The 20,307-nt window shown below is 41.1% G+C and overlaps 1 protein-coding gene across 1 annotated transcript in view; it reads right to left on the minus strand.

Moving 5' to 3' along the window:
• Positions 1 to 886: 886 nt before the first annotated feature.
• Positions 887 to 20,307, minus strand: part of LOC124149899 (neuronal acetylcholine receptor subunit alpha-7-like) — a 31,476-nt gene continuing 12,055 nt past the window's right edge. Inside the window, exons 2-5 of the mRNA XM_048382376.1 lie at positions 6,687 to 6,826; positions 5,936 to 5,980; positions 3,144 to 3,253; positions 887 to 1,415 (exon numbers count right to left, since the gene is read on the minus strand). Coding sequence (XP_048238333.1) covers positions 887 to 1,415; positions 3,144 to 3,253; positions 5,936 to 5,980; positions 6,687 to 6,826 — 824 coding nt within the window. The remainder of the gene's footprint in view (positions 1,416 to 3,143; positions 3,254 to 5,935; positions 5,981 to 6,686; positions 6,827 to 20,307) is intronic.

Below are 20,307 nucleotides of genomic sequence, written 5' to 3' on the forward strand. Positions count from 1 at the left end.
CATAGTCTCTCATTATATGACATAAATACACGTCTATAAGGACGCCCGACTTGTTCACGAAGCGTAATTTCAGGTTATCTGAAATCTGTCGGTTTGGAATTATTATTTTTTGTTTGTAATAAGGATAACAAAAACATGTTTTGTATTCTATTGAAGCATTCATAAATAATTCAGTGTTCGTTTCCCGCGGTTAAAGAGTTTAAACTGATTGCAAACTGATTTTAAAATATATGGTTCTGTCTGTAGTACGTCCTGATGTCATAATATTATGTCGTAAACATGTTAAATAAAACAATTATTGATAACTTCCTGAATTCCAATTGTTCAATGAACAGAATTATTCACAGCTCTGGCCTGAGACAACAATCAATTAGATGTTACTAAAGATTGTCCATTCTATGATCTTAGGCACATGTCGGCGCACTTACATATGAGCCGTCTAGACGACCGTCTGTTTTGTCATTAAATGGCAGCTGCCATCCAGCCGAATACTTAATCTTGAGACCTATTAGGGTCTTGTCGAGTCAAGTGCGGGTCTCTCTCCCACCTTAGGGACTGAGACTGTAAAAGCCCCTCGCTACACAGACAAGTAGTGAATGTTTGAGATAAATATATTATTATATAGTTTAAACTCAATAAATAACTGTTGTTATTGTCCAAATTACTGATAAAACATATTTTAACTTTTTCCTTCTAACCATATTTCCAAACCATTCCAAACCATTCCAAGCCATTCCAAACATTTCCAATTTTGGAAATATGCTTGGAAATGTTGCCATTCCAATTTTGGATTTTTTGGAAAGATCGATCTTTCCAAGCTTTGGAAATGTTGGAATGAGCGATCTTTCCAAAGAAATCCAACGATCATTCCAAATTGGAATGGACGCTATTTGGTCTTGTGCATGCGGTCAGCGATGAGGGTCAGGAAGACAGCAAAGGAGAGAAGCACCGTGAGGGAGTAGCCCATCTTCTCCCCGCTGTCCGGAGGCAGGACGAACACCAGGGCCGACAGGATGGACAGAACCACCACGGGAAGGATGATGTTGATGCCATAATATTCTGGTCTCCGCTGAAGTCGGAATTTGAAGGCAACCGTGGCATAGGTTTTGGCGTCAGAGCTAAGTGTACGTGTCTCCTCCTGTCTCTCGCTGAAAGCCTCTATCAAGCTCCACTCCCCGTTTTTTACATACTCAGCAGTGTCCACATCCTCGCGATATTTCTTTAAGTCAAGTTCCCTGATGTTGTAGCCCCAGCTTTGAATGACGACAGAACATAGCTGGAAGTCGAAGGGGTAGTAGGTGATGTCAATGTCGCAGTAGGTTTTGTAAATTCCGGGTGGATTCCAGTTTATTCTGCCCTCGTTACTGACTCTCAGTGGAATGTGTTCGTTAGCTATGACGTCTAAATTGTCGATTCTAAAACATACCACGAACACAAGAAATATATAATAATCATTTTTCAATGATAGTAAAACAGTTTGAATGTTCAACAGTCTAACTCCATTAAGTGATTCGGAGAATGGGAACATATTTTCATACTACGATTCAATTTTATGTAGCTTATCAGAATCAAGTTACTTCGAAACAGAACAAGATATTTCCAAACTTGATAAAACGGGACGTGATGAAGACTAACACAGGCTGCAGTCTTATGCAATTTACGGCCAGTCATATGTCTGAAAGGACAGAATCAGACATGGAATTTGGAACCAACGATCCGACCGACCATTGACATATTGCAATTGCAGGTGGCTCTTTCGATATACTAACGTCACTCTGAGGCCCCGGATTACACACGTTCATTCGAGAGTAAACCCGCCACGTGCCCGGATGACGGTCTCCAACCCGTGTCTCATCTCTTCGGCCAGACGTCGGAACTACTGAAAGGGCAACTCGCAACTCGCGATGCAAAGCTGCTTCCAAATCCCGCACACGTTTTACAGGTGACAGTGCCTGTATACGACACCCAAGTATTCCTGTCGATCAGATCTTAAGATTTAAGGCGGGTTCAGGCAGAGACAATTACAGCGTTGTTCTGGTAGGCTGCCCGGGAACGGTGTCTGGTTGCAGGACATCTCGAACGTACTGACTACCTGTGAGGTTGACTTGTAGGATAAACAGGTCAAACTTGCAATCGTGTGAAGACCTCCCCCAATCATCACCGAGACGCCCTACACGGCACAGGTGTCTTGATGTATCGCGTATCCTGGGTATCGAAGCCGCATTCCTGTGCAGCCAAGTCACCAGTTGTCATCCGTGACATGGAGCATTCGTCAGAACGAGGGGGTCCACCAGGTACTCACATACCAAGTCCGTCGAGTTAAACACCGTGCCAAAGGTAAGCCCTGATGGCGATCTGGCAGTAGGGTGCGCTTGACGATCCCCCTAGGCGCCATTCACGCTGCTCACATTCGGTCACTCAAGGTTCTGGTGGCAGAAGTGGACTGGGTAGCCATTGTAGACAGTCCTGTCGTGGTACTAATCGAAGCAGTCTTAACTCTGTGACGTCGCAGGAGGTCGTCCTGACAGTGGAAGACCATCCACAGAATTGGTTTCACCATGTTGTCTCACCAATCGGCTGATTACTGTGTGATTGAAGCTGCAGCTAAAAAACCTGCTGCATGCTCTCCGCCTTTTTGCCATCTTTGTGCCTCTGAAATCCTTCTTCTTCTTTAACCAATCCTTGGCCACATCTTTAGATACCTTAGCCGCGGTGGCTAATTTTTTTATTGCTCCTTCACCTTTCCAATATCCTCGTGGGCTATAGTAAATTTTATCCATTATTAATTAATATTGATGTTTCGTTTAATACAACTCATGACTATCGTTGAATCGCATAGTCATTTTGGCATAAAAAATTTCCCCTGTAGTAGCAGTATATAAATCCGGCTCCAGTGGAAGTGAGCCAGAACCCCTATTACCTATACTACTTTCGTGCCATGTTTACAGTGAATAAATACACATTGCAACACAGAGGATTTAAAGATGGAAATTAGATGCCTAAAGATTTTGAAGAATACATGAGTTGCATGTTGCATAATCATCATTGACATTGAATAATTAACATTAATTGTGAAATGGTGTAATTCTTTACCTTCGTGGATGCTTAACAGTATTCCAGATATAATGATTCGAATAACTTACGCGTTTTTTACCACGAGCGAGGGTCGCCATATTTCAGTTTCATCGGAAAAGATGAACATAATGTCGTCGTACTTTGTAGTGTTCCATTCCAGGCGTGTGTCGTTCCATACCTTGGCAAAATACAATACATGAGTCAGTATATGTGGGCTACCACAGAAATATAGAATACTAAACGAGCTCCCGTGTAATACCAATTTTATGAAACGAGTGAATAGTTGTGGTATCTGACGAGCGAAAGCGAGTCAGATACCACAACTATTCACGAGTTTAAAATTGGTTTTAAACGTGAGCGAGTTTAGTATTTTATTTATTACTAGCAATTTATATTTATAACGTTTTTTGAATTATACTGTGGAGTATGAATAGGCTGACACCTACATGATCCACGACATAGTCCAATTGAGTTTAACAGAATAATACTTCAAACACGTCAAAAGTTGAAATGTATGAATTTCATACCATAAAACGGGTCTACCTTTAGAATTCACAAAATTATCGTAGGGCTAAGACTTTCGCATCTCACATACTTTAACTTAGACCAACGACTGTCGTTGCGCTACAATACGATCGCCTTGTGGAACGGGCCTTGCACCTCAAAGTTTTCAATAACGTCACAATACCCGATGACGTAATTTGTGGAATTTTGATGCAAGATCCATCGGCGAAACAATGCCATGTGACGTCAGCCTAGCAACAAGGTTGCTGGGGTCATCGAGTGTGCATAAGCTCCTCTCAGTGATCTATCAACTCCACACGCAATGTCGTTGAATAAGCCAAGGGATGTTGAGAGCTTTCAATATTGGTTCGTAAAACGTGTTCCGAGAGTTCATAAGCACGCGTTTTGGTATTACACAATGTGTAATAAAGCTGTATGTTTATTAAACGGGTGATCTCTTCACGGGCAAGTAATAAATGAGTATCCGATATTCTTCTTGCATCAACTCATCTTGCATCAACCGGGGTTTCAAAGATATAATTAACGATGGCTTAAAGAGGTTAACAAGGGAGACACCTGTTCAAGAAACACTGAAAAAACCCCGTTTTTGCTTCCTGTTGAAAGAACTATGTTTGGTGTCCTTGGGTTCGGGTTTTCGAATGTTTACCTCGTCAAAAGCAATCATTCGTTTTGTTATACGGAAATTCACTTAAAAGTTTATGAAGTCTTTAAACTGTCCAGTCTTTCATTACAGTAGTCTACGAACCGTGACATGTTTCTTCAAGACGATATCTTGATAACTAGCATACGAGACTATATCTGACAGGTCAGTCATGTGACGAATAAATATTCGAGTGTCGGTCACGTGATTTGGGTCTCTAAATTGAAATGCATTGTTTCGTCAAGTGGTGCGGATTAACCAATTGCATTGCAAGAGTTTTAACAGAGGTAAAACCACATAGTGACATTCCACGTGGCAGGTAGAAGGACACGTTGCTCACCGAGGTCAGACTCGATGTAGATGTAGTAATTAGTGCAGAGAGTTAAACGGTTTTCACTCTGTTGTGAGGGTAACCACTGCCTCCAGATAACATGTGTTTCAACTCGTAGATTCAAAAGTGATGGTCCCTTTTAGGTGAGAAGAAACCCAGCACGAGAGCCTTTTCACAATGCGATTTAAGCTCTACGACTATCATAACTTCCATACTTCGACACAGAACACGCCAGGCGAAGTCTAGATCACGTTTTGGAATGGTTCCTGGGTCATCAGGAGTGCTCATTATGATCACGAGCGAAAGATCACAATCGAGCTAAATCTGAATTCGAACAAACACCAACGGATCCGAGTAGCTTACAGATTAAAACACCTCGTCTTAATTTAAATGTTTCTTTCTGCAGTGGTCCGTGTAACTTGTAATATTTCTAAATCATTACATTTATTAGTGGTACTATGCTAACCATCGAGGTACAAGTTAACATAACGCATAGATCATGATACAAACACCTAGCCCTTGGAAGTAAAACGTGCGTACCGAATTCCCGCCAACATACACATCAATTACATGCATGCATGCATGCATGCATGCATGCATACATACATACATACATACATACATACATACATACATACATACATACATACATACATACATACATACATACATACATACATACATACATACATACATACATACATGTCCATAGTTCCCTTCTTCACAACCCATGATTGTGGGTTCAAATCCCCACTCGCCCCCATTATGTTTCCTGGTTTGTTAGCACCATACCCGTGCACGTTGATTTCACCAAAGAGGTAAACGTCTGATACCTGCATCGCTTCAGGCTTTCCTGCCACAAGTTGACTTGCTGTAATATAACTGGAATACTATTCAATACAGCGTTAAACCCAACTCACTCACTCACTCACTATATGAACCATACATCTGCCTTATTAGAGGTGGATTCGTTCACCCTGTAACGGTACATGGCCACATTCAATGGTCGACAGAAACCACGAGCAGTAAGTAATATTCACAGAAGAACAGTGCATCTGTAAATTATGGAATAATGTGAGGGTCATCTCGCGTTATCGCGGGATCAAACTTTGGAAACAAGCTATAAAATAGATACGAATGGCGGTATAAGACATCAGGAGATCTTGCAAAAAAATCGCGTTCTCACGTTCTCGCATTCTCGTGCTTTTAGGTAAAAGTATTTTTTCTCAAAATTCAAATGCATGGAAGCATCATTTGGACACAATGTACAACTCGCTATGCGATGTTTCATTTTCTTGTCAAATATATAGGGTGGGTACCACTAACACTTGCTGCTGCTGCACACTGTTCCGAGTGCAACTTACCACTGTGAAGTAGCCTGACACGGAAAACGTCTGAGTCCGGGTCACCTGCACAAGAAAAGAAACACATTGCAGGATATATCGCAGAAAAAACGGTAACCGCAACATTGGTCAACCTTCTATCCGTGAACAACAAGCCACTTGTTAATACAGGCCAGGGTTTCTTTCAAACTGTTTTAAGCATTTGGGGCTAAAATTTCCCCACACCTCAAATGGTCTCCCTCTTTGGGGAATTGTGTGGAACCACACTCCGGGCTTCTGTGACGAACGCTTTAACCACAACACATGAAAATGAGCAGACATTTCGCCATAACCTACGTACAGAACACAACCATATCTGTGCAAAGGATACTTGAAATGTAAAACTTTGTATTGGCTTGAATCTTAATTGCAAAATAGATAAACGTGTAGGAAGGATTCGGGGACTAGTATTCATCCAAATTAAATAACAGGTAATTTAATATCTTCGAAAATGAGAAGACTTTTGAAGAAAGAAGTGTATCGGTCAGTGGACATGATAGATGATCAATAAAAAGGATGTATCTTTTCGTGAACATGGCGGATGAACTATAAACGTTATGTGTTGTGGGCCTCCGGCTGTCAAGTAACAACGATGTACTTCACGTTGTCCACCTTGTGAGTTGGACATCAAATATCCCGTCATCCAAAGGCTGCTGAATTAAAGTTGAAGCTAATGAACAATACAATAATTTAATGTTCCTAAAAAGGGTACAACGCTAATAATTCGACTCACCAGATCGTTAACCGTAATGATGTTGAAGGCGAGTCCGACGTCCGTGACACTCAGTGGACGAACCTTCAAGGAGTAATTGGTCAACAGGTCAGTCCGAAGCCGGCTTTCTGCCTCGAAAGTAAACCCCAGGACCTGAGACCCTGCAACCAGAAGACGAAGAGGTTCCTAGGGGCTGACACAGTAGACTGCTTCAAGACTTGACATGTGTTTGTCTGACAGTTTGTAGAGTTGACACACTAGACTGCTTCAAGACTTGACATCTGTTTGTCTGACGGTTTGTAGAGCTGACACACTAGACTGCTTCAAGACTTGACATGTGTTTGTCTGACAGTTTGTAGAGTTGACACACTAGACTGCTTCAAGACTTGACATCTGTTTGTCTGACGGTTTGTAGAGCTGACACACTAGACTGCTTCAAGACTTGACATGTGTTTGTCTGACAGTTTGTAGATTTCCTGCAGGACATCCAGAAACTCCAGCGAACATTTGGTTTCTTTCTGATAAAATCTGAGGCATAATCCCTTTACTTACCAGCAATATAAAAGTATTATAAAAGAAACTAATTTCTTTTTTAAAGAACCTAGCTTATAATTATTATTTACAGATTAAAGTACAAAACGCACCAAAGAGGGTTTGGGTGATCCTGGCACAGTCAGGCTCGTTATCAGCTCGGGGCCCTTGCCCCCTCTACACGCAACCCAGACAGCGAATGGGACTTCTCCTAGGAAGCGCTGCCTAGTCAAACACACCCAGAACTTTTCGGAGAATGTGAAGACTCCCAACACTGCAGCCTTCTGCATTACCCAGATTGTCAGAAGGGCTGTATTCCTGGCAGCAAACCCGGGTACTCTCCCAATGTCAGTCAACAGATTGGGAGGTACCAAACCTAAGGCACCAAGAACAATGTGGAGTCGGACAACTTGATACTTGGGACGCAAGCGCGCCATTTCGAAAACGAGGTCTGCATATGATTATTAATATTAATATTAATATTATTATTATTATTATTATAAGTCTGTTGTGGGCGGCCTCACTGGCCAGAAAACGATACTGGGGAGCTACATGTTGAGTGTTGTTTATTCAACTGATTATATACTAAATAATTCCTTCCCATGATCATATCAGCTGGCCGATTACTGGTTTCACAGCCTTCATTAGCCCTGATCTGCATGACTCTTGTCATACATATTACACAGAATTGGAAATATTTCAGGTGAGGCAACATTACGCATCAACGCAATTTATTAACGTGTCATCGGTAGTAAACAGATATAATTCCCTACCTTGGACTCATTAAACCTCACTTGATGTTAAGTTGTTTGCGGCCCGTTTGTGACGTGGCACTGACAAACGACCAGGTAATCGTTGCATGGAAAGTAAGTGTGATTTGTATAGAACTGTCTATTTACCTACATATTTACTGTGCTTCTCACAACACCGCTCCGGTTAATGGCGCATAATTGACAGGTCAGTCATTAGCCCACTTAGTTTGGTCATGTTAACAGCTAACAACACACACAACACCAGATTATATTGATTTCTTGTCTGTGATTGGCACACTTTGATGTGAATGTCAACCATTCCTACTAAGTAACGACAGTGATGGTTCAACAAACATCATCACAGACATACAATGTACGTGTACAGACAGCTCAGTTAACTTTTTCATCTCAGTCAGCTGATTGCGTTTATAAGGAAGAAAACGTTTTCAATACATCTTTGTAAACATACAAATGATTATTTGCCTTCTTATTGAATACATGCGTCATTCCAGTTGACTCTTGACCAGTAGGCGTGTTAGTTTGGACTTCACTATTGTTGTCTGTTTTATACCCCTGTTCTGAAACTGTTACCTCAGTATTTGAAACTGTTACAACCATATAACAATAAACCACTGCCTTTCATAAGGTAAGGTGAAATTGGGTTTAACGTCGCGTCCAAGATTATTGCGGTTATATAGCGACGTGCATGCACGTGTATGTGTGTGTGTGGCTGCTTGTACTAGTCCCGACTGATGCTGATTTATAGTGCTAGCACACTGAGATATCATGCCGCGGTTTAACATGGATACCCAACTAAGACACAGTATACTGACTCCGAGCCGACCAGTCCTTGTTTTAGCCCCTTAATGTCGAGCGCCAGACGGTAACAACAAGTACCATCTTTTAACGTCTTTTGGTATGACCCGGCCGGGGATCGAACCCCGGACCTTCCGCTCTCCGGGCGGACGCTCTACCACTAGACCACGGAGGCGGTCGCCTTTTATTAAGCAATATGCAATGTGTTTGGGTATTTGAAGTATTACAGTTCTACGTTGGGCGAGAAGAGACATTAAGTCTGTCCATGATCGCCCTCAGCTCTACTTCTCCCTCTGACGCCGTCGCTCCATCGTTACAATCAGTAACACAACGTATGGTGGATATTGTGAAGGTAAAATAGGTTCAGTTACTAATTTTACAGTACTAGTTAGAGTACTATATTGTGTTAGACCCAGTAGGCTCATTTCTATATACTGTTCTCACGGCTGGGTAATATGGGATCTGGATACCTATAAAGTGATGGACATGATGAAGTGGCGTGAAATGAAGAGAAGACCTTCAGTTACTAGTTACCGTCAGTGAGTAAGGTTGGGTTTACGCTGTTTTTAGCAATATTCCAGCAATATCACGGCGGGGGACACTAGAAATGGACTTCACACATTGTGCCCATGTTGTGAATCGAACCCGGGTCTTCGGCGTAACGAGCGAACGCTTTAACCACCAGGCGACCCGACCGCCCCTTAGTTACCGTCAAATAGAAACACTTACAGCACAAAACGATTGAAAGTAGCAAATATTTCGTCATATGATTTGATTACTTTCAACCTTCCCTGGTGTATTATTTGTATCATGCATTGTGTGTTATGGTGGGTATTGACACATTTCACTTGTTTATCAATCCATTTTCATATTTTTGTGTGAAAATAAATATGTTTAAATCAAATATTCCATACCAGCAATTGGGATACTTGGAATAACCAAGCCACCGAGTCTGACCACCCGATTCTGTTAGTCGCCCCTAACAACAAGCATAGTCGCCTCTCACAACAAGCATAGTCGCCTCTTACGACAAGCATAGTCGCCTCTCACAACAAGCATAGTCGCCTCTCACAACAAGCATAGTCGCCTCTTACGACGAGAATAGTCGGCTCTCACAACAAGCATTGTCGTCTCTTACGACAAGCATAGTCGCCTCTCACAACAAGCATAGTCGCCTCTTACCACAAGCATAGTCGCCTCTCACAACAAGCATAGTCGCCTCTTACGACAAGGATAGTCGCCTCTCACAACAAGCATAGTCGCCTCTCACAACAAGCATAGTCGTCTCTTACGACAAGCATAGTCGCCTCTCACAACAAGCATAGTCGCCTCTTACAACAAGCATAGTCGCCTCTTACCCGAGCATAGTCGCCTCTTACCACAAGCATAGTCGCCTCTCACAACAAGCATAGTCGCCGCTCATAACAAGCATAGTCGCCTCTCACAACAAGCATAGTCGCCCCTCACAACAAGCATAGTCGCCTCTCACAACAAGCATAATCGCCTCTCACCACAAACATAGTCGCCTCTCACAACAAGCACAGTCGCCTCTCACAAAAAGGATAGTTGCCTCTTACGACAAGCATAGTCGCCTCTTACAACAAGCATAGTCGTCTCTTACAACAAGCATAGTCGCCTCTCACAACAAGCATAGTCGCCTCTTACGACAAGCATAGTCGTCTCTAACAACAAGCATAGTCGCCTCCCACGACAAGCATAGTCGCCTCTCACAACAAGCATAGTCGCCTCTCACAACAAGCATAATTGTCTCTTACGACAAGCATAGTTGCCTCTCACAACAAGCATAGTCGCCTCTTACGACAAGCATAGTCGCCTCTCACAACAAGCATAGTCGCCTCTCATAACAAGCATAGTCGGCTCTCACAACAAGCATAGTCGCCTCTCACAACAAGCATAGTCGCCTCTCACAACAAGCATAATCGCCTCTCACCATAAGCATAGTCGCCTCTCACAACAAGCATAGTCGCCTCTCACAAAAAGGATAGTTGCCTCTTACGACAAGCATAGTCGCCTTTCACAACAAGCATAGTCGCCTCTCACAACAAGCATAGTCGCCTTTCACAACAAGCATAGTCGCCTCTTACCACAAGCATAGTCGCCTCTTCCCACAAGCATAGTCGCCTCTCACAACAAGCATAGTCGGCTCTTACAACAAGCATAATCGCCTCTCACAACAAGCACAGTCGCCTCTCACGACAAGCATAGTCGCCTCTCACAACAAGCATAGTCGCCTCTTACGACAAGCATAGTCGTCTCTCACAACAAGCATAGTTGCCTCTTACAACAAGCATAGTCGCCTCTCATGACAAGCATAGTCGCCCCTCACAACAAGCATAGTCGCCTCTCATGACAAGCATAGTCGCCTCTCACAACAAGCATAGTCGCCTCTCACAACAAGCATAGTCGCCTCTTACGACAAGGATAGTCGTCTCTTACGACAAGCATAGTCGCCTCTCACAACAAGCATAATCGTCTCTTACGACAAGCATAGTTGCCTCTCACAACAAGCATAGTCGCCTCTTACAGCAAGCATAGCCGCCTCTTACAACAAGCATAGTCGCCTCTTACCACAAGCATAGTCGCCTCTTACCACAAGCATAGTCGCCTCTCATAACAAGCATAGTCGGCTCTCACAACAAGCATAGTCGCCTCTCACAACAAGCATAGTCGCCTCTCACAACAAGCATAATCGCCTCTCACCATAAGCATAGTCGCCTCTCACAACAAGCATAGTCGCCTCTCACAAAAAGGATAGTTGCCTCTTACGACAAGCATAGTCGCCTATCACAACAAGCATAGTCGCCTCTCACAACAAGCATAGTCGCCTCTCACAACAAGCATAGTCGCCTCTCACAACAAGCATAGTCGCCTTTCACAACAAGCATAGTCGCCTCTTACCACAAGCATAGTCGCCTCTTACCACAAGCATAGTCGCCTCTCACAACAAGCATAGTCGGCTCTTACAACAAGCATAATCGCCTCTCACAACAAGCATAGTCGCCTCTCACAACAAGCATAGTCGCCTCTCACAACAAGCATAGTCGCCTTTTACGACAAGGATAGTCGTCTCTTACGACAAGCATAGTCGCCTCTCTCAACAAGCACAGTCGCCTCTCACGACAAGCATAGTCGCCTCTCACAACAAGCATAGTTGCCTCTTACGACAAGCATAGTCGTCTCTCACAACAAGCAATTAATTAATTAAGGTTTACCCGTCAGACAATACATCTTGACAATGGGGCTGTGGAACAGCCAGGTGGTTAAGGCGTCCCCTCGTCGCGCCGACGTGCAGCGTTCGAATCCCAACATGGGAAGTGACCAATTCTTGATGTCACCTTCGTTACATTCATATTGCTAACAGCGACCTCAGAACAAAAGTCACACACACGTTTCAACGTGCCATTTTGTCCAGCTGTGTAGAGAATCATGTTGTAGTTCACCTGTTAGTGGATACTGCGCCAAAATATAATATCGTTGTGAAATATAAACATAAAAATTCTGTATCTGTGCGTGAGTTGGTCTGATCTGTATTGTATTTCATCACGGATTTACAGATGAGATGTGAGCTTGAAGTGATGCAGTTGTTTACCACGGAAGTGAAGCCCCGAGCGCGGGTCTGGCGTCATCGTTAGGGCGAGACTGGGATTCGAAACAAAGATCACAGGTTTCTGTTTTGCCAAAAATGTAACTTTACACATGAACATGTAATGTAGTACTTTACTCACACGAGTACGTGAAACAAAACGGTTAGTTGAAATATTCAACCGCGGTCATCTGGCACGGATGTTCAAAATGAATGTATTCTGGAATAAAATAACGGATCGTTCAATACACATTGTGATGGAGACATATCGATTTTAAGGTCGTGATTCACAATTTGAACGTGCATGTTAATGCAAGGCGTACACTTTGGGTGCTTGCGTATTTGTTGGGAGTATGATACTCACACAAATTGTTTTAAGTTAAACAGCACACAATGATTGTTTGGCTATCAGGTACTCGTGAAACGCTTATTTTTAACAACAAGTAACGTTTACGCAATGCCACGGTTTGCTGAAAATCAACGTTTTCTGCAGCAGGGCAACAACACTCATAACTTGCCATGGGTCGGTCGTCCACGTGTGGCAACCATATTCGGTTGGTGCGTCGATCAAAACTGCCACTTTAAAAGCTCGGAAATTACTTGGTTGAGATCAATCAGTGGCAGAACCGGACGCAGCCGTTTGAAGGAACAGAAACCTGCGGCCCCGCCGTTCAGCGATAAGCTCGACTCTGCCTCCACGTCGCCGTCAGGCACGCGATAGACAGCGTCTGAGTTTAGAAGACGAAGGACAGGATATGTATGCCGTGCACAGGTGAGTCCAAGTTTCATCTGGACAGCTCTGATAGTCGTGCAAGGGTTTACAAGCGTCCGGGCGTTCGTGTTAGCGACGCTGGCGTTACTCAATGTCGTCAGTTTGAGGATGGAAGTGTGATGAAGTGCAACATAGCCTACTATCGAGCCTCGCATCCTCACAACGCGGAACACAATCTGATCAAATAAACTGCAGGGCAAAAGACAATATACACCCTTGTTTGATGGTGGCTTAAAATGAAACAGACAAGAAATGGTATACTTGATTGTTATGTATTAAATACTTGTGGTTTGGACCAGTGTTTTTGCGATCGTTTTCAGACAAGAGACGTTTTGATAACGTTTGTAATTGTAGTCAAATCCAATTTTCAAATATCCATACTTTTCTTTAGCTCGACAGTTTAATTCTGAAGCTTTTAACCTCTTTCAAAAAGAAGCTAATAAGCTATTCCTCCAGAGACCATGCCTGTGGAAAAAAAATGTTTTTATCAGAACGTCCGGTTTCTCTGGTACCACCAACATGGAAAAGAAGGGTTGTAAAGCTCATCCATATACTCAGGTGGACTGGTCCAGCTCGACAATTTTAACCCGTCTCCCCGACCGACGATCTCTTTGAATCGACATTGCCGAACACACAAATATGAACTAAGTACATGTGCACTGAGTCTAAAGCCCCATTCCCATGGACACTTTTACTTATGTGAGTATATACTTACATAAGTAAATTTTCTTATGGTGGCATGTGAACGCATTTGCTTACGTGAGTAAATGTACTCCAGGAGTAAAGATACATGAGTAAAAGTATATTTGCTACACCTGATGAGGTCTAGTAAAAGTATATTTACTCATAAGTATAAGTATAAATGCTCCTGGAGTATTTCTGGTCATGTGAACAGATTCTCTATTTGCTTACGTAAGCATATTAAATCCTGTGCAGGAAAATACGGCCGTAGTTCCTTGCAAAGAACATAAAATGTTTCGCGTGTCATGCGAAAGTTATCGATCCACAGTTTATCATCAAATGATCGTTTGACGACATTGTTCCACCAGTGTTGAGAACGTTCTCTCTTCCACAGTTCTCTTTCCTGGTATAATCCTAAGACTAATCCCATACTAAGAAAGTATGGAAAGCCTCTCTTTCGCCTCTGGTTGACTATCTTCGACAGCGACATGGCCTCAAAAGATAAAAGTCCACAATTTATTTATGAAATGATCTTTACTTCTGCCTTGCATAAACTTCATGTGAACGCAATGTAAATATACTTTGGCTTACCCCCGGCATTCAGCGGCATGATCAGGGTTTCTGTAGCTTTTTGTTCCGTCTATGAATGAGTGTCTGGTCGGACCCCGCTTACTTTTATTAGAATGCCAGCCTTCGACCTGGTTGGTTGTTTGGGATCCTGTGGAGCTGAAACCTCTGCTCACCACCTTGAGCTTCGCTCACTTTCCTGTGAGACGCCCCCTATAATCCTTTATTGTTTTACCAATCAACACACTTCATTGGCTATCGTTTTACAAAAACGCTTTTCGCAATAGAGTGATTTGGTTTTCTTTTGACACTGTTTCTGGTAAATATTCTCTGGATAGAGAAGATATTGGCGACATGGGTTCCAAGCATCGTTTGATATTTGTAAACAATTCAATTCATTAATTTGAACTCGAACATATGTTTAAGAAAGTAAGAGAGGTTCTGATTACTCGCGAGTGTGTTATCGGATATGTCGACAGTTGGATTCAAACTTCAAATGGTATATTTCGAAATTCAAGCGTCTATACTGACTGCACTAACACCCGCCAACAATGTTAGTGAAATATTTAATATGCTACAGTTTCATAATAAAAGCGACACAATCATTTCCATATTCAAAAGAAAATCTCTGCTAAAAGCATTCCGACTGTATCGTGAGCATGTGTTTATAAATCACTATCAAATAGTGATGATATCGGGCGTTCGTGAAACGTTAATTCCATGTAAGTGGAAAACAATACAACACAATCGTCTTGCCTCCTACCATCCCAGATAATATTTCCACCGGGCCCCTTTCAAGGATGTTGTTTTAAACACATACATGCGTATCTAAAGAAAGAAGTCTGTGTATTGCTTTAATAATAAATATTGCATATATTTAAGGCAAAGCATTAAACTGACACTTTTGCTACGTACACGTGTCACAAAATGAACCCGTTAGACCACTTCAGGAATATATTTATGAAATTGCGAAATGTTCGCGTCCAACGGGTCGATGCGTATGTGAACCAACTATTTAATTATCTGTTTTAGAACATTGAAATGTTTCTAACACTAGTACTGACACATTCATCTAAAAGTTCCGTTGTGCACCAGAGAGCTAATAAACCCCTACAATGGGCATTGGAACAGAGCTTTGGCGAGCCCGTATCGGCAACTTCGCACAACCATGTGGGAAGGGTGGACGACGCCATCTTGGTCAGTATACCCCATACACAACATGGACAGACGACCTCGAGCTCCGGTATCGAGTTGTGTGCACAGTGCTAATCTTGTTAAGCATATCAGTAGTTGCTGCAACAGTGTATCAAACCAGTTGTGAGGCTGTTCTGTCACATGGCAAGGTATGCATTGGCCCCACATTGCACGGACTCCCTCGGCTAATTGCCAGATGCGTTGAGAAGGTAAACATTGACTTTGAACAATTTGCTAGTAGCATTTTTCTCACTCTGTGTGGCGATATAGAGGTAAACCCAGGCCCAAATGATAGCGATAAAAATCTAGATACACAGAAGCTACAACGAGAACTTTTGTCAGAAATTAGAGCGATGAAGACTGATATATCTAGCATGTCGAAAGAAATTAAAGGACTACGGTCCGATACCAACAAAGTGAATGATTCACTTTGTGAGATTAAATCGGACTTAGAATGTCTAAAATCATCATATGATATTATGAGACTTGATATTGACGATGTGGCTGGAAGATTAGACAGACTTGAAGACAGGTCACGTGACGAAAGTGTTATTAGTGAATTGAAAGATGTGCAAGAGAGATTTGATTATGTTGAGAACGAACTGGATAAACAGGAACAATACAGCAGAAAGAACAACGTGATACTGTATGGCATGTCAGAGATGCCCCATGAATCTACACCACAGTGCAAGGAAATGGTGTGCGAAGTATTAAACAATAATTCTAAATCAGGTGATCCACAAATCAATCATGATTCCATTGCAGCAGCGCACAGATTAGGATCTGTGAGTTCCGGATCAGCAAGCAAGTCTCCTCGGCCAATGATTGCTAAGTTCATTTATGTAGAGGACAAGGTTTGGGCCTTAGGTCTCAGAGAAAATCTTAGAAAGAATCTCATCGGTATTTCTAATGACCTTACCATGAAACAGCGTAATGTGCTAAAGAAGCTCAGAGAGAACAATAAAGTGGGCTACTATAAATATGGAAGGCTGGTTGTTAAAGAAGGTGATAGTCATTCATCCTCGAAAGATGGATCTGCAAATGAGTCTACTAATGTTCATGGAGGTGGTGATACTAGTCGCACCAACGCCAACAGTGGTGACGAAAGTCGTAGACGTCTTAGATCTCACGCTCAGCACCCCCATGAGGAAGGATCCAGGAAATAGGGGTGTGGCCGAGCCCATGGTGACGTTTGTGACAAGTGTGCACAAAGACTAAAATTTCTTTTTTGGAATGTCAGCGGATTGTTGACAAAGATAGTGGACAATAAATTCATTTCTTTTGTCGATACGTTTGATATTATTGGACTCACAGAGACTTGGGTAAAAGACATTGAATTTGTGGATGTATTCACAGATTACATTGCTTATAATGTAAATGCTATCAAAACTGCCCAGTATGGACGTTTATCAGGCGGAATTTCACTATTAATTAGAAAATCATTAAAATCTTTTATAAAGTATGTGCATATTGGTGAAAATGCGGTATTCATTTCATTTAATAAGTCCTTATTTGTTCATGAAAAAGATATCTTGTTGTGTTCAGTTTATATTAACCCAGATGGGTCGTCATGGTATGACAGTAAGAACTGTAGATGTGGTATCACTTTATTTCAAGAAGATTTATTTGATGTCCTGCAGAAAGTGGGCGATGTTGATATAATTCTTGGTGGCGATTTTAACGCTCGGACAGGCACAGATGTGGATTTTGTAAATGATGATATAGCCGAACACTTAAATATAAATTTCTTTGATTTTATGTGTGATAGTCTCAATATTACTAGGCATTCATGTGACAAAAAAATCAACAAGTATGGCCGAAAATTGTTGGATCTCTGTGCAACTTTGAATCTGAATATATTAAATGGAAGAGTGGGTCGTGATGCAGGTACAGGTGATTTTACCTATATCAGTTCCACAGGAGCAAGTGTGATTGACTATATTATTGCTTCCAGCAACCTGTTTTCTTTGTGTGATAGCTTTAACATTGTCTCGAGAGGGGAATCCCCCCACTTACCGGTCTCATGTTCATTTCAATCACGTGTTCAGTCGGCAGCACATGTAGAGAGGCAAGAAGCACGTGCTGGTGCAAGTGCCAGTTATAAATATATGTGGGACACTGACAAGCTGTCTGATTTTAGGGACAACCTTATGTCACCAGGTATTTTAAATATGTTAATATCATGCTCTGATGTAGCTATGACTGATATTGATGCAGCTATAGCAAACTTACCACAGCTATATGCTCCGCAGCTGACTGTATGAAAAGGGATCTGTCCATAAAACCGAAGTCACAACCTTGGTATGATAAGGAATGTGTTTACTCCAGGATGGAAAGAGATAGACTTTTGAAAGTATTCAGACAACTCAGGGACAATATATCTCTTCAGAACTTTATTACAGCCCGTAATCTGTACACAACTATTCTTAGGAACAAAAAGAGACTGTATGCCGAGAAGATTAAAGTTAAATTATTGTCACACATTAATAATGCTAAAGATTTTTGGAGAATATTGAGAGATTGTTTATCATCTAGTAATAATATATCACCTATATCTACAGTCATGTGGTATGAGCATTTTAATGATTTGTTTAATAGTTCTGTTTATTCGACAGACCCACATGAAGATGCTAGTGAAGTTGACAATGAGTGTTTTGATGACGTTGTTAAACCATGTGGAAATACCTTAACTGATGATGTCTCTAAGAATATTTTAGATTCACCTATCTCCCGAGAGGAAATATTAAAAGCAATTTCACAGCTTAAATGTTCAAAGTCTGCAGGGTTGGATCATATAATACCAGAGTTCTTTGTGGCTGCTCAGGATATTTTAGTCCCATATATTGAACTTGTCTTTAATATTATTTTTGACACAGGTAGCTTTCCACATTCTTGGTGTACTGGCATAATAATTCCATTACATAAGAAAGGTGATACCTCCTTACCCAATAATTATAGAGGAATAACTTTATTGAGTGTATTTAGTAAACTTTATACTTCAATTTTTAAATAACAGGCTATCCTTTTGGTCCAGTGCAAATTGATAAAATTGTGGAATCCCAAGCTGGTTTTCGGAAAGAATATAGTACAATAGACAACATTTATATTTTACAAGCAGTCATTCAGCGTTATTTAGCAAAAAAGCATGGCAAAATTTATGCATTATTTGTAGATTTTAAAAAGGCTTTTGACCTTGTTGATCGGTCTAAATTGTGGTCTATATTAATGCAGCAGGGTGTATCCACCAAGTTTTTACTTTCTTTAAAGTCTATATATCAGTGTGTTAAGGCTAGTGTAAGGTCAAATAATATTTTCTCTGAAGAATTTCATTGTCCTCTTGGCTTAAGGCAGGGATGCGTCTTAAGTCCATTATTATTTTCTATGCTTATAAATGAGTTGGCAATGGATATAGAATTATCTTGTTCAACAGGCATACAGCTTCATCCTGAACTTATTCAACTATTTTTGTTATTATTTGCAGATGATGTTGTTTTGCTTTCTGACACTGTTTATGGTCTCCAGAAACGTATTGATACGTTAAAATATTTTTGTGATACCTACCATTTGTGTGTTAATCTGGAAAAAACTAAAGTCATTGTTTTTAAAAAAAGGTGGTGTTTTATCAAAGTATGAGAAATGGAACTTTGATGGTTCCAGTCTTGAGTGTGTAACCTCGTACAAATATTTAGGTTTATCTTTTACAAGAACTTTATCATGGGGTAAACATGTTAAGGTTGCAGCACTACAAGCTAAGAAAGTACTATGTGGCATACTGAAATCTCTGTCCAACTTTAAGCCCATACCCTTTGATTTATTTTTTAAAATATTTGATACCAAAATTAGCCCAATTTTGCTATATGGAGCAGAAATATGGGGTCTGAGTCCTGAAATTTGTAATGATATTGAAAGTATCCACATGATGGCTTGTAAGCGCTTTTTAGGTGTTAAGGTCTCCACCTCAAATCACGTTATAAGAGGTGAATGTGGCCGATATCCTCTATACATTTATGCTTATAAAAGAGTTGTTAAATATTGGTGCAAAATTTTGAAAATGCCAGAATCTAGATATGTAAAGAAATGCTATAATATGCAACTGCAAGCTGTAAGTAATGGTAAAGTAAACTGGGTTTCCAAAATAAGACACATAATTGTGTCAGCAGGATTTGGTTTTATATGGGATCAACAGTGTGTTGCAAATATACCTTTGTTCATAAAGGATTTTTTTGTGAGGCTAAAATTATCGCACCAACAAGACTGGCATTCAGGTATACATGAAAGTTCGAAATCATATTATTATTCTTTGTATAAGCAAACATTTGGTGTTGAAATGTATATTACAAGGCTATCATGTGATAAATTTAGAAGTATTATGGCACGTTTCAGATGTAGTTCTCATCATCTAAGAATTGAATCAGGTAGACATAACAAGGAACCTAGAGAAGAAAGAGTTTGTACTGTCTGTAAACATGGTTATATCGAAGATGAGTATCACTTTATTTTAATTTGTGATTGTTATCAAGCTTTGAGGTCAGAATATATATCCTTGCATTATTATGAGTTCCCGACAAGACATAAGTACAATATTTTAATGTCATCTACCAACCCATTTACTGTTAAGAAACTAGCCATGTATATTCTGAAAGCTATGAATCTAAGGCAAAGTCTGTTGGGATCTCCAACTCCCATTACCACACTGTAACCATTGTATCATGGGCCTATGGCCTA

Source organism: Haliotis rufescens, unplaced genomic scaffold (assembly GCF_023055435.1).
Source record: "Haliotis rufescens isolate VD_foot unplaced genomic scaffold, xgHalRufe1.0.p SCAF_4, whole genome shotgun sequence".
In the NCBI taxonomy this organism is placed as follows: Eukaryota; Metazoa; Mollusca; class Gastropoda; order Lepetellida; family Haliotidae; genus Haliotis; species Haliotis rufescens.